Below are 15,214 nucleotides of genomic sequence, written 5' to 3'. Positions count from 1 at the left end.
TTGTGCCTTTCATTTCCATAGATTCTGCCAGTTGTTTTTTGAACTTTCGATTTCTATCTTATATATGCCCAGTGTTCATTATACGCTTCATCTCTTTTGCCATATCTTCCCTAAACTTTTTGAATTGATTTAGCATTAGTTGTTTAAATTCCTGTACCTCAGTTGAAGTGTAAGTTTTTTCTTCTGACTGGGCCATAACTTCGCTTTTCTTAATGTAGGTTATAGATTTCTGTTGTCTAGGCATCTGGCTTCCTTGGTTACCCCAATCAGGTTTCCCAGACCAGAACTGACTCAGGTCCCAGAAGGAGGCAATAGTATCTCCTGAGGGTGTCTTAGAAGACTGATACACCCTGTGAGGCCTCAATCACTGTGATTTTCTCTCCAGCAGGTAGTGCCTGCCAGTCTTTAGCTCCAGACTGGTGTAAGGAGGTATGGCCCATGGCTGTTTTCCCCCAGGCTCTGGGGTCTGGTTCTGAATAGAAGGCAGATAGTAGAGCTGGGCCTCACCTCTTTCCTCTTAGGGAAGATTCACACCCTGGGTAGATATCATTTGCATTTGAATAGTCTCTCTGATTCTGCTACTCCAGCCTTGTCTGGGTCAGAGCACAGAAAACTGAAAATGGCTGAGGCTTTCTCCACTTAGCCAGAAAAGGGACAGAAAGCCCCCTTCAGGGCCAGTCCACAGCCACCCTCCAGCTCTCCAAGGTCAGTCATCACTAAAAGCCTCTGTCTGTTTTTTGGGGATTCATAACTTGTATTGAGCAGTCCAAGTTTGTTAATTAAAGCCTCAGTTGGAGCTGGGTTGAACTATATTCACTTGCTCGGAGAGTGCTGCTGTCTATCACAGCCAGGCTTTGCAGTTTGGGCTGCCATTGGGGGGAGGGGGCTCTCGGCTTGGATCCACAGTCTTTACTTAGAGATATTATGCTGTGATCTTGGGCATTCCTCCCAACCCAGGTTGCTATATGATGAGTGGAGAGTCACGTTTGCCCCCCGCAGTTATTACAGATTATTTACTAGTTGCTCCTGGTTAGTTATTAGTTGTTCCAGGAGGGCTATCTAGCTTCCACTCCTCTCTATGCCACCGTCCTCTTCCGCCACCTCAAGATGCTGTTTTAAAGTATGGTTTGGGATGCAGCAAGGGTGGAACAGGAGTTGCTTTCATACTGTGAATCTGGTCAAAAGTTCATTTTCTTGTGGAGCTTAAAAATAGAATCCATATTGTGAATTTGTTAAGTACCAATATTGGGTCCTGCATTCTATATCAAGTTTAATAGATCCAAGTACTGGGTATTCAAGCAATAGTGATTCAGCCTTCTCTTACTGAATGAGATTAATTGAATAGCAACTTTTTTTTTTAAACTAAGTGGATTTCATCCCTAAATAGTCATGCAAATTTGAGAAAGAAAAATTAACCAGTAGACAGAACAAACTATAAGGATAAATTTCAAAAGTACAAAATTAACCATATTTGGAACACAAGAAATCATATAATAGAGCAAGAACACCTTGCCCTCTACTTCCTTGTAGAAACTAAAATTATGCTCTTCTGATTCTTATCCCACCTTTCATAATGCTTCTTTGATAAATTCTCATCCTCTGCCTGCCCTTCCCATGCCATGCTGAGTTATACTGAAGCCCCAGGAAAAGGAAAAACATATGTTCTTATGTGTATTTTTAATGTACTTTTTATTATTTATCTTGATTACTAAGTCTTTAGGTGCTTCCTTACATCTTACCAGTAGTCTAACTTCCATTCTCTTCCCTCTTGAGAATTTTACCCAATAGTCTAACCTCCATCTTCCATAACCTCTCTTCTTCCATAACACTAACCACAGACTTTTAATTACTCACATATAATCTTATGAATTTTAAAGTCTTTATCTCCTTCTCTGAAACATTTACTGAGCTACAACCTTTTATATCTAAATCGGATGTTCCTCAGACACAAGAAACTCAAAAGATCCAAAACAGAATTCGTTAATTACCCTAAATATATCCTATAAACAACTAAGTACACACATAAAGTCAACTGCAAAGTTGTATTTATTTTATCTCCTAACTATATTCAAGCACATCCTCTCTCCTCTATAACCACTGTTACTAGTCTTCATCATTTGTATGCCAGCCTTCAACACCAGTCCCAGAATTCTTGCTTCCCACCTTCTCCCTTAAATCTGTCTTTAGATTGATTCAGCTGAAGGCAAATAGGATCAACTCACCTTGATAATTAGAACTCCTTCATAGTTCTTTTCTTTGAAGAAGTTTTATTACTTATTATAACTCTGTCTCTTCAAGAGAGTGTAAGAAATTCTTGACAAGGATTTATCGTATTCATCTTTAACCCAATGTGATAAGTGGCACAATGCCCAGCCCATTGAAAACAGAAAATAAAGGCTCAAAGTAACTAGTGACTGAGCTTGTGAAACTCAAACAAGAAGAAACAAATGATTTACCAAAATCAATGTATTACTTCTTAATTTTCTTTATCATCAAAGAAAGAAGTCAGATTTATTTTCATTTACTTATTTTTAAAATCCTACTTAAAAGACTCTGGTACCAGATTGCATGAATTGAACCTCTAGTTCCAACATTTAGTTATGGAACTTTGGACAAATTTCTTAAGCTTCCCTGTGCCTCAGTATCTTCATCTATAATTGGAGACAGAATATAATACCTGCCTCATAGGGTTATTCTGAGGCTTATATGACTGATTTCTTAAAGATTTAGAAACATGATGCATGCTGCAAATTCTAAATACACATTATGGTTTGTTCTTATTTTTATTTTATTATTGTGAGCACCTACTATGGGCCTTGTTTGAGAATGAATTAGCAAAAATTTATAAAATATGTCTAATAACTGGCTGTCTTTAATTGCTTTTCCTTTTCATTTCACCCAGGATTAGTTTTCTGATTTGTAATATTTTATGGTCTTCAGAAATTGCTAATGGAAAAAATGAGTGCAAAATATTTATGTAATTAGGACAGTTCAACATTTTCAAAAATGGCAAAAATAAACAGCAGTTATGGAACACCTGCTTAAAATATACCAGAAACGACTGCTTCATGCTTCATTAACCAATATAAACACATTTGCTAGTTTAAACCCCCTACTGAATTCAGAATTTTCAATTAGCACTAGAATGGTATTAAACTGCCAAGTGAAGACATCCCTGGGCAAAAAATTTCAGAATTGCCATTCTTAAGGCAATTTTACCATTCAAATGAGTGCCTATTTTTCAAGTTAATAATTGATTTATTAAAACCAAATTTTTATCCACTTTGATAGACAATTTTAGACTATTGAGTTTGCAGATTTTATTCAACTTTGAGTAGCATTCAGTACAGTGCCTGACATATGGGGTACTTGAAGCACCTAAGAAATTGAAAGAAAGAGAGGAAGGAAGGGATGGAAGGAGGGAGGGACTGAGGAAGGAAGGGAGGGAGGGGGACAAAGAAAAATATGCAATGGCTGAAGAAAACCCCAACCCGCAACTCTGATGAAGATATGCAGAGTGATTCAGTGATTATCTGAATCAAAAGAAAACAATAAGTTTTAAAACCAAAGCAAATAGTTAGAAAATCAAACAAAAAATGAATAAAACATTTATATTTAGAGGTCAGAGAATTGGCTAAAAATTTACCTCTTTAGCTATCTTCAAAAATTATGTAAGATTACTGGCCACAAATGTGACAATCATTAAAATACACATGTTCTTTAATTTTGATGCATTTGTATTCTCAAAATCTCAACTGTCTTTTCTAAGAAGGTAAGGTGATAGGCCCAAAAAAACACTCTAAATCCAGATGATCAGAATTCTAGATCTGGCTGCAACACTTAGTTATTTCAATGAACTTAAGTAAATCATTTTTCAGTTGGTCGAACAAATCTGAGTTGTCTCAGAGGCATGTCTATAGGCACTGTAAAATTCAAATGTAATATTCAAAAGTTCTCTAGAAACTGTAAAGTACAAGAAAATATGTAATGCTTATGTTTAGTATATAAAGAATAGGTAAAAGAAGAATGCCATTCATTCATTTATGTATTCATTCAACAGACAATTAATGAGTATCTACCATGTGCCAGGCAGTGCTCTAGAAACAGAGGAGACAGCTATGAAGAAAACACAAAAAAAAATCCTTCTATGTCCTCCTAGACTTGATATTCTAGTGAAAAAGATAGACAATAAACAAAGTAAGAGAGAAAAATAGAGTATGTCAGTGATGAAGGCTATGAAGAAATCTTAAGCAGGAAGGCTAGGAATATCAACTTAGGGAGGCAAGTTAGAGTTTTAAATAGAGTGGCTAGAGAAGGCCTTGCTGAAGTGACAATTGTGCAGAGACCTAAAGGAAGTAAGGCAGCTACCTCTGCAGCTATCTGGGCAAGGAGAGTTCCAAGCAGAGAGGAAAAGCCAGGAGTGTATCTCTGTGATTCGGGAACTGCAAGGAGACCAGTTAGCTGGAGCAGAGTGAGGAACAGTGAATCCTAGAGGATGTCAGAGTGAGCATGGAACCAGATCTGGAAGTTATTTCAGAATTCTAGCTTTAACTCTAAATGAGATTAAAAAAACCACTGAACGATGCTGAACATAGGAATTTTTAAAGGCTATCTCAGATGTATTATTGAGAATAGACCACCTGGAAAGAGCATAAGCAATGGAGATCCATTTTGAGACAATCACATTAATACAGATTAGAGACTATGGTGGTGGCTTATAAAGGTTGGTAGTGGTAGAGGGGTGAGTGGTAGTCAGATTCTGGATATATTTTGAAGACATATCCAAAGGAACTACTGAATAGATACGGGATGTAAGGGAATTAAAAAAAAATCAAGGACAACTTTAAGATTGTCTTGAAGGGAGTGAAAGAATAGATGGAAAAGACTCCAGGAAGAACAGGTTTGGGAGGCAAGACCATAATCTGGATTTTCAATACATTGAGTTTGAGATGACTATTAGAGAGCTAGGTGGAGTTATTCAGCAGGCACTTGGTTATGGAGGCACAGAATTCAAGGGAGTGATCCAGGCTGGAGATGTAAATGTAAGAGTCATCTGTTTATAGATGGTATTTAAAGTGAAGAGACGAAACGAGGTCATTGATATACTGAGTATTAAAAAGAGAAAAAGAGATAAATATCTAAGGACTGAGCCTGAGCCTTGGGCACTCTAATATTTAGGGATGATAAGATAAGGAACAACCAAAATAGCCAAGAAGGAAAGGCAAATAAGCTAAGAAGAAAAGCAGGGAGTTTGGCATCCTGGATACCAAGTGAAGGAAGTACTTCAAAGAGAGACTGATCGGCTGCATCAAGTGCTATTGATAGTCCAAGTAAAATGAGGACCAAGGTTTGACTCTAATTTAGCAATTCAAAGTTCATTTCCCCTAGAAGCAAAATTTGAGACAGGGTTTTGAGTGCATGTGATTTATGGAGTAAATGCTCTTCAGGAAAAACAAAGTACAGGAGAGGTGAGACAGGGTAAGAGAGGGGGAAATACTGAGCAAGGATGCAGTCATTAGAGTAGACCCTATCTTGAGGCAAGTGCTTCTTTGTGCATCCTGGAGGTGGGGGACACATAACTTTCCAGGGTGGTAATTCCCCCCATGCAAGAGAAATTCTCCAGGACTATCTCTTTGGAGTATGAGGCAACTGTGAGCCTTCTTCAGCTGACATTCAGCAGCTGGAGGCTGGGTGCACTGGCCCAGTTAAAAAGAGCTCGGCAGGGCATCACAGCATCCCCTGCAACCAGTGTCCCTGACAAGAGCAATAGAAGTGGACTGTTGGGGAAAGGGTCTGATAGAAGTAGGTTCACTATGTTCACTTGGGGACAGTAAATAAAAGCAATTCTTTTGAAGAGTTTTGTGGTAAGTGTGGCAGAATCTGAAGGGTATGTCAAAACAACGTGTGTGTGTATTTTTAAGATAGATGATTTGTATGCTAACAATTATGAACACCTGATGACACATGAAAAAGGAGGGTAAATTACTAAAGCAATATTCATGATAACAGATTGGATCTAGGGCACGAGAGGTTAGCCATGAATAGGAACATGGGCAGTTCACTGAAAGTAACAGTACTGAAGGGAGATATATGGGACCAGGTGCCAGTGGGTGGAGAGATGCTACTGGGGGAGCTTATGGAAGTTCTCTGATTACTTCTAGTGAAAGAAAAAGCAAAGATCTCAGTTAAGAGGAGAATGGGAAAGGAAATGTTAGAGACTTGAGAAGAGAGAAGGTACAAAGCAGTTATATAGGAATATGGGAGAATGAATAGACTAGAAAAATAAATATTATGATTGCAGGGCAGCACTAAGGGCCCAAATGAATGTGAAGTGAGCTTGATCATCTGGTTGTGTTTTCCCTCTCAGCTCTGACAGTTAATTTTATTTAATCAGGATGCATGCTAGTGATTATAATAATGGAACACGGAACCATGGAAATTAAGCTGTCTAATTCAGGGGTGAAATATTTGCAACTCCCCTTGGTGCTCCAAAACCCCACCTCTACCCATCAACTCATTCCTGTGTCCTATTTCTACCTACCTCTTACCTGAAGCAAAACTCTTTTTTCTTACATTTTGTCAGGTTCTATCAAACAGGGATATCCTGCCACCTCCTTTAAGGCTTTTAATTTACATCAAAGAACATATTTTAGGTGAGGGTTAATTACTCAATTAGCACATTGTATGACTTTTAAGTTTCGCAAACCTCCATCACTAACAAAGAGCTGGCGTCTACCTCATCTTTGGCATGTGCCCTAATTCCTTACCACTGGTATTTCCAAGCAAAGACAGGTTGACCTCTTGTCCTCAAAGGGATTTTTTATCAAATAGAAAGTTCAATTAGATAAGTTCCAAAGTCCCTTGGAAAGATAGATATTTTTCAAGACTTAGCATATGAAAATACTAAACCAAATAACAAAATAAGTGTTTTATGCAATGTATTTTTATTTTTGGCCTCCTGATAACATAAGCATTTGTATTTTCAATCTTATAATATTATCTGAGGTTGATTTTTTTAATTGAATGTTTAATTGTGAGATAACTGTAGATTGAATGCAGTTGTAAAAAAATAATACAGAAAGATCCCAGGTGCACTTTACCCAGTTTTTCCCATTGATGACAGCTTACAAAATTAAAACACAATAATACAACAGGATATTGACATTGAAAATCAAGATATAGAAGCTATTCATCACCAAAAGAATTCCTTATGTTGCCCTTTTATACCTACATCCACTTCCCTCTCTCCACACCTGTCTCAAAATCTGGCAACCACTAATCTGTTCTCCAGTTCTGTAATTTTGTAATGTCAGAAATAGTATATAAGTGGAATTACATTATTCAGGTCATTCTGTGTATCAATAGTTCACTTCTTTTATTGCTGAGCAGAGACATACCACAGTTTAACCATTTACCTGTTGAAGGGCATCTGGACTGTATCCAGTTTTTGGCCTAATGAATAAAGCTCACATAAACATTCATGTACAAGTTCTTTATGGACAAAAGTTGTCTGGGATGAATGCTTAGGAGGATGATTGTTGGGCCATATGGTAGTTGCTTATTTAGATTTTTTTAAGAAACTGCCAAACCATTTTCTGAAGAGGCTGTACCATTTTACATTCCCCCCAAAAATGTATAAATGATCCAGTTTCTCCAGTTTCTCATGCATTTTGTCCATTTTCTAATTGGGTTATCTCTTAACTGTAAGTTTTTTTGAGAGTTCTTAATATGTTCTAGATACTAGTTCTTTGTTAGATACGTAGTATGCAATATTTTTCCCACTTTCTAACTTTCCATTTCATATTCTTAACAGGTCTTTCAAAGAGCAAAGGTTTTTAATTTAAATGAAGATCCATTATCAATTTTTCCTTTCATGGATTGTGCTCCTGGTGTCAACTATAAGAACTCTTTCTCTAGCCCTAGATCCCCACATTTTTCTCTATGCTGTTTTCTAAAAGTTTTATAGGTTCGTGCTTTACATTTAAGTCCATGATCCATTTTGAGTTAATTTTTGTATTACACCTTGTATAAGGTGTAAGACTTAGGTCAAGGTTCATGTTTTTTGCCTATGGATGTCCAATTACTCCAACAATATTTCCATTCACTGATTTTGCACTGCTGGAAATATTAGTTAGGCTTCTTTGTATGGGTCTATTCCAGCTTCTCTGTTCTGTTCCACTAATCTGTATGTCTATTCCCCCATAAATACCACCATTCTAGTTTCTCCACTTTTCCAAATAAATATTAGAATAATCTTGTCTATATCTACTAAAAAACTTCCAGGACTTTAATAGAAATTACATTAGCCTTGTGTATCAATTTTGAGAAAATTCACATCTTTACTATGTTGAGTCTTCCAATCTATAAAGATGTTATATCTCTATATTCATACAGATTTCTGTCATTCCCTTCATAAGCACTATGTAGTTGTCAGCATAAAAGTCCTGTACATGTTTTGTTGGATTAACACATTTCAATTGTAAATAGCATTGTACTTTTAATTTCAGTGCCTGAGTTCATTGATGGTATATAGAAATAAAATTTGTCTTTTAGTTAATTGATAGTTTATAGAAATAAAATTTATTTTTATATGTTTAACTTCTATCACGTGCCCTTGATAAGCTTGCTGTTTAGTTCTAATAGTTTTTTAGTACCTTCCTTGGAATTCTCTATATAGATAACCATGTCATCTGCAAATAGAAGCAGTTTTATTTCTTCCTTTCCAATATGTATGTCTTTTATTTCCTTTTCTTGCTTTACTGCACTGGCTAGAACTTCCAGCACTATGTTGAATCAGAGGAATGAAAGACTTGTTTTCAATCTTAGGGGGAAAGCATTTAGTCTTTAACAATCAAGTACAATATTATTAGCTACAGGGTTTTTGTTTGTTTGTTTTGTAGAAGCTCTTTGTTGACTAGTGGAAGTTCCCTCTATTCCTATTTTTCTGAGAGTTTTTATCATGATTATGTGCTGAATTCTGTCAAATGCTTTTTTGCAATGATTATTATGATGATGTTATTTTTCTTCCTTAGGCTGTTAATATCATGGATTACACTGATTGGTTTTCAATACTGAACTAGCCTTACCTCCCTGGAATAAATCCCACTTGAGCATTATGTACAATTCACTTTACATAGTGCTTAATTCTATTTGCTAATATTTTGTTAAGGATTTTTGTGTCTATATCCAAGACAGAAACTGGTGTATAGGTTTGATTTTTTTTTTTTTTTTTGATATTCTCTTTGTGTGATTTTAGAATCAGTATAATATTAACTACATATAATGAACTGGCACATGTTCCCTCCTATTCGCAGGAAGACACTGTGTACAACTGGTACTAATTCCTCTTTAAATGTTTGGGATAACACTACACTAAAATTATGTAGGCCTGAAGATATTCTTTTGGGATAAAATAACAAATTACAAATTCAACTTCCTTAACTGTTATAGGACTATTGAAAGTTTCTTTTTCATATTGGATGAGTTGTGGTAGTTTGTGTTTTGAGGACTTGGTCCATTTCATCCAAGTAGTCAAATTATTTCTGTAGAGTTGTTCATATTATTCTCTTATTATTCTTTCAATATCTCCAGGGTCCGTATTGATACCTACGGCTTTATTCCTGATACTGTAACTTGTATCTCCTCCTTTTCATTGTCCGTCTTCATAGGTTTGTCAAGTTTATCGATCTTCAAAGAATTAGCTCTTTGTTTCACTGATATTCTCTATTGTTTTTGTTTCCAATTTCATTCATTTCTGTTCTTAACTTTATTATTTTCTTCCTTCTGCATACTTTGGGTTTATTTTGCTCTTCCTTTTCTAGGTTCTTGAAGTGGGAACTTAGATAATTGATTTCAGATTTCCTCTTTTCTGGAGTATGCATTTAGTGAAATGAATTTCTCTCATAGCTCTGCTTTAGCAGACTATTGCAAATTTTAGAATGTTGTATTTTCATTTTGCTAAATGTGTAATTTTTACACTGTGACAATTACTTTTTTATGTATGGATGACTTAGAAGTGTGTTGTTTGGTTTCAAGTGTTTGGAAATTTTACTGTTTATCTTTTTAACAATGAGATCTAGTTTGCATTATGATCAGAGAACAAAAATCTTCAAGATTTAAATTCTTTTAAATGTTTGAGGTTTGTTTATGGCTTGGTATATGGTTTGTATTGGTATATGTTCCACAGACAATTGAAAAGAATATATTTTCTACTGTTGTTGGGTGCACTATTCTAAAACTGTCAATTCACTCCTGTTAATTCATGGTGATTTTGAGTTTTTTCTATATACTTGCTGATTTTCTCTCTAAGTATTCTATCAATAGTTGAGAGAGGAGTGTTGAAATCTCCAATGGTAATCGCAGATTTGCTTATTTCTTCTTTTAGTTCTATCAGCTTTTGCTGGTAATTTACATAATTTTCAGCTCTGTAGTTTGTTTCATGTAGACTTAGGATTTTTATGTCTTCTTGGTGGATTGAGTCTTTTATCATTATATAATGTCCATCTCTGTCTCTGGTAATTTTCTTTCCTAGGCAGTCTACTTTATCTGATACTATTATGGCCACTCCAGCTTTCTTTTGATTAAGGTTGGCAAGACTTATCCTTTTTCATACTTTACTTTCAACCTGACTATATTATTACATTTGAAATGAGATTCTTACATACAGCATATAGTTGGGTCATATTTCTTAATCCAATCTTAAAATCTCTGTCTTATAACTGATATATTTAGACAGTTTACATTTAATGTAATTATTGTTAAGCCTTGTGGATACTATTTTATTTATTATTTTTTGTTTTCTGTTCTCTTTTTTTCTGTTTTATTTTAACTGGCTTCATGTGTTACTTGAGCATTTTTAGCATTCCATTTTGCTTTATCAATATTGTTTTAGAGTGTATTTATTTGTATAGCATTTTTAGTGGCTGCTCTAAGTATTACATTACATAAACCTAACATGCCAGTCTTCTGGTGTCATCATTTTACTGGTTTGAATGAAGTACAGAAACCTTATCTCCCTTACATTCCTTTATTCTCGCATTTATAATTGTCTTAAATCTTTCCTCTGCATATGTTTAGAACCAAATCAGTGTCATGACTTTTGCTTCGACCATCAAACATAATTTAGAAAAGTCATGAGAAGGAATGCATATTGTATTTATACATACTTTTGCTAACCGTGTTCCTCCTTCTTGATGTGTCTAAGTGCCTTCTTTTATTGTATCCTTTATGTTTAGAAATCTTCCCATAGCCATTTGTTTAGGACAGCTTTGCTGACAACATATTCTCTTAATTTTCCTACATCTGAGAAAGCCTCGACTTCCCCTTTATTGGGAAGTATATTTTTAGTGGTGCTCCAGTTTGCCAGAGCTGCCATTATGCAAAATACGAGTGATAGACTGGCTTTTATAAAGTGGGTTTATATGGCTACAAATTTACAGTCTATAGCCATAAAAGTGTCCAAACTAAGGCATCAACAAAAGGATACCTTAAGTTAAGAATGGCCAGTGGCATCTGGAAAACCTCTGTTAGGTGGGAAGGCATGAGGATGGCATCTGCCGATCCTTTGCTCCCAGGCTGTGTTTCACAATGACTTTATCTTCTTAGCTTAGCATCTCAAAATGTCCTTCTGTCTGTATCTCCTAGCATCTCTAAGTGACAGCAAGCATCCAGGCCTGTGTTGGCTGTTTTTAAAGGACTCCAGAAACTAATCAAGAATGAATGGGTGGGTCCACACCTCCGTGGAAATAATCTAATCAAAAGTGTCACCTACTGTTGGTTGAGTCACATCTCCATGGAAACAACCTAATCCAAATATCCCACAAGATTGGATTAAAACATGGCTTTTGGGGGGACATAATACATCCAAACTAGTATAAGTGCATACAAGATTCTGAGTTGGCAGTTCTTTATTTTCAGAATTTGAAAAATGCTGTGCCCCTTCTTTCTGGCCTCCATGGTTTCAGATGAGAAATACACTCTCATCCAAATTATTTTGCAATATAGGTGTGAATTTTCTCCCCAGCTCCTTTCAAGATATTTTCTTTGTCTTCAGTTTTCAGTCGTTTAATTATGATGTGTTTCGAATTGGATTTCCTTGGGTTTTTTTCATGTTCTTGACTCCGAACATTTATGCTTTTTGCCAACTTTAGGAAGTTTTCAGTCATTATTTCTTTTTTTCTTCTGGGTGGGGGTGGAAGTCCAGTGATCTCACCACTGACACCACCAACAGGCGAGGGGAGTGTCATTACCAGCTAGCAAGGATGAAAGTCCTGGGTCCCTACTTGGCCTTCTCTGACATCACCCCAGCAGGGGCATTGAGGCATCTCATTAAAGCATCACAAGGATGGAAGCCTAAACTCCCCACTCAGGCTTTGCTTTTATGGGTAAGGATGAGGCCACAGAATTTTTTGTGATATTTGGATGGAGCAGAGCACTTACTGTCTAAAAGTTTTCTGTCTTGGTAGGCTGTTCCTGTTCTGGTCCTTTGTTAAAAAGAGCAAACTTTTGTACAGGCTTTTTTGTGTGTGCATGCACATGTTGGCATTTTGAGGCTGCCAGCTTCGTCAGCTCCAAATCAGGGTATACAACGAAAAATGAAACTTACTACAGTGTTGTTCCTTGAGTCTTGAGGTCCCCTGCCTGCTCTGGCCTCTGCTCCCCACATTTCAGAGTCTCTATGGTTTTCTTATATGTAAGGTATTATTCTGTGCTTAACAGGAGGAGTAGGGAAAGGTACGCTTACTCTATTTTCCTGAGAGTGAAAGTAAACAATAGGAGTTTTGGCAAAAATATATTTTAAATTTTCAAAATTATATAATCAAATTATTTGTTTAGGGATAACGCAATTAGTGTTCTCAAATTACACTCCTTTACTTGCAAAGTTAACAATATAGCTACAAAGCAAGGAAATAATGTTCAAAATTAGATTAATGATTATAAAACAAAAGTATGAAATATATAAATTTCAAATATAACTTTATCTTTTGGATATTTTATTCAATTGTTTATGTAAGTACATAAAGGATAACAATAAAAAGGAAAGAAAGAACATTCTCTAACTGAACTGAATATAACTTTCAATGCCAGCTCCATATTTCCACTTTGTGAATGAAACTTGTAAATCCATGTGTGTCACAAAGAAATAAATCTGATATTATTGAGTATTATTATAATTTAAATGTTTCATTTTAATTTTTATTAACAAATGTTCATTGTAGAAAACTTGAAATACATAAAAGCACCAAGAAAAAAAGATAATCACTATTAACATTTTAGTATATTTTTACTTATACTTTGTGGATATCTACATGGGCTTTGTTGTGTATAAATGCATCAGTCATTCTTAAATACACTGATATTTCATGCCTTTACCATGTAATAAATTTTGTGAGCATTTTTCCCTATTTTAATCTTTTAAAATCTGACTTTAACAGTCACACAATTTAGCAGTGAATGGATCTGCCATATTTGCTTAACCATATCCAAGTTGGAAATCAGTGGGTTTCCTCCCTGACACACACATTTTTCTTTATCAAATACATAATGCTGGGATAATCACCATTCTGCTCAATTCTCTTCTCCAATACTGAGTCCTTCCTTAGGCAAGATTGCCAGAAGATAAATTACTAATTCTAAGTGTTTGATAATTTTAAAGGTATTAATGATTATTGTTAAAGATTAATGCCTAAATTGCTTTTCTAAGAATTTGGTGCCATTATATATTTGCTGGGAGACTGTATGAGAAAGCCTATCTCACTGAATCTTTACCAATTATAAAAAAATTACAATAAATAAGAAACAATTATAGTATCATATTATGGATTAAAATGCTAATTTCCATGAAATAATAACAACAAAAATCATAATAGAAACAGCTGCTTTTTCTAAATAAACCCTTGCCATACACAGTCTGATCACCTAAAATGAGGAAACTTAGGAAAATCATAGTTTCTCTAGATATAGTTTCCACACTCTTAAATTGAGAGATTTAGGTTTGATAATCTTTAAGGGGCGTTCTAGGTTTGAAAATTACATGATACTCATTTCAGTGACCTTCATTCTTCCATCATTATACAGGGTCATGCCTTGTAGTCTGCCTATTCCTGGATCTAATTTGGACCACACTGATGTCCTTCCAGAGACCTCTACTAGAAGTACCATGGTAGGAAGTGAAGCATACAGAACTGGAGAAAGGAAAACTGAATTCCAAATCCAGGTCTGCTACAAAATGGCTATGTGATCTTCTCAAGTCATTCTGTTTCTTTGTGCTTCCCTTTCTTTGTTTCACTGGGTGCCAGTGATAGAAAAATTTAAAAAATAAAAAAGCAAAAAACTCATTAATGTGGGGAGAAGAAAAAAAAGCACATAAAACAACTAAAATCATACATACTATAAGATACATACAAATTCCAAAAAAGATAGGGTCAAGTTAGGTAATATTATAAATTATCTCAATGTATAGGCTTGTTTGAGAAAATCAGGTGAAAAAGAAATCGATTTCCAAATTTAAGGGCTTATACATGCCCTAAGATGGTATTCTGAATATTTTCTTTGATGCCGTACTTATACCCCATTCATGGCCTCAAAAGTCCCAGCTCTGTACTCACATCATGGGCCCAGTTAAATAAGATTCTAGCAATCAGTACTCCCCAAGAAACACTGTTTTGCTCCTGCCCCTCACCTGGAAATATTACATGTTCCTATTCAAAATGGAACTGTTCCCCCAAAGTGTATTTTCAACTAGTTTTTAGACACTAGTAGTCCCCACCTTCAGTTGATTATATCTGTAATATGGAAAGTCTTCCATATCACTGGATTAATGTACAACACAAGGGAAATTTTACAGATTTTAAGAAAAGAAATTTTGGCACAAAACTAAATTTATATGATTTTTAAGTGTTTCAGAAGATTTCTTTAAAGAGTAAAATTAAGGACACTTTTGAGATTAATCAAATATTAAATGTTTAAAATATGAAAAAAATCACATCTATGCATCACTCATATTTAATTGTAGATCTAAGTAAGTGTAAAATCTTTTCTTACAATGTGTGAAAACAGACCATTTTCAGCATGAAATTATGTGTCAGTGGTACTTACAAAGCAGTTCTTATCAGGGTTTCTTTTCCAATGCTTCTTGTCTAATTTCTTGGTTGAAGTGGAACGTAGAGTTGCATGAGTTTGTGTCCGAGGATTTAAAGCCAGTATGCTCTGAAGA

General features: G+C 35.3%; 1 protein-coding gene across 3 annotated transcripts in view; it reads right to left on the bottom strand.

The window, feature by feature from the left end:
• Positions 1–15,214, bottom strand: part of DPYD (dihydropyrimidine dehydrogenase) — a 943,583-nt gene that overhangs the window by 876,440 nt on the left and 51,929 nt on the right. The window contains exon 2 of one of the 3 annotated variants that reach the window (XM_037826567.1): positions 15,097–15,207. The exons of 1 other annotated variant lie outside the window; for it this stretch is intronic. In XM_037826567.1, the coding sequence (XP_037682495.1) occupies positions 15,097–15,207 (111 nt within the window). Of the gene's footprint in view, positions 1–15,096; positions 15,208–15,214 lie in introns of those variants that run through there. One more of the 3 variants, XM_037826569.1, reaches the window with a different exon arrangement.

Source organism: Choloepus didactylus, chromosome 2 (assembly GCF_015220235.1).
Source record: "Choloepus didactylus isolate mChoDid1 chromosome 2, mChoDid1.pri, whole genome shotgun sequence".
NCBI classification, from domain to species: domain Eukaryota; kingdom Metazoa; phylum Chordata; class Mammalia; order Pilosa; family Megalonychidae; genus Choloepus; species Choloepus didactylus.
Note: the sequence above shows the minus strand (reverse complement) of the source record. Positions and strands in the feature narration are given on the sequence as shown.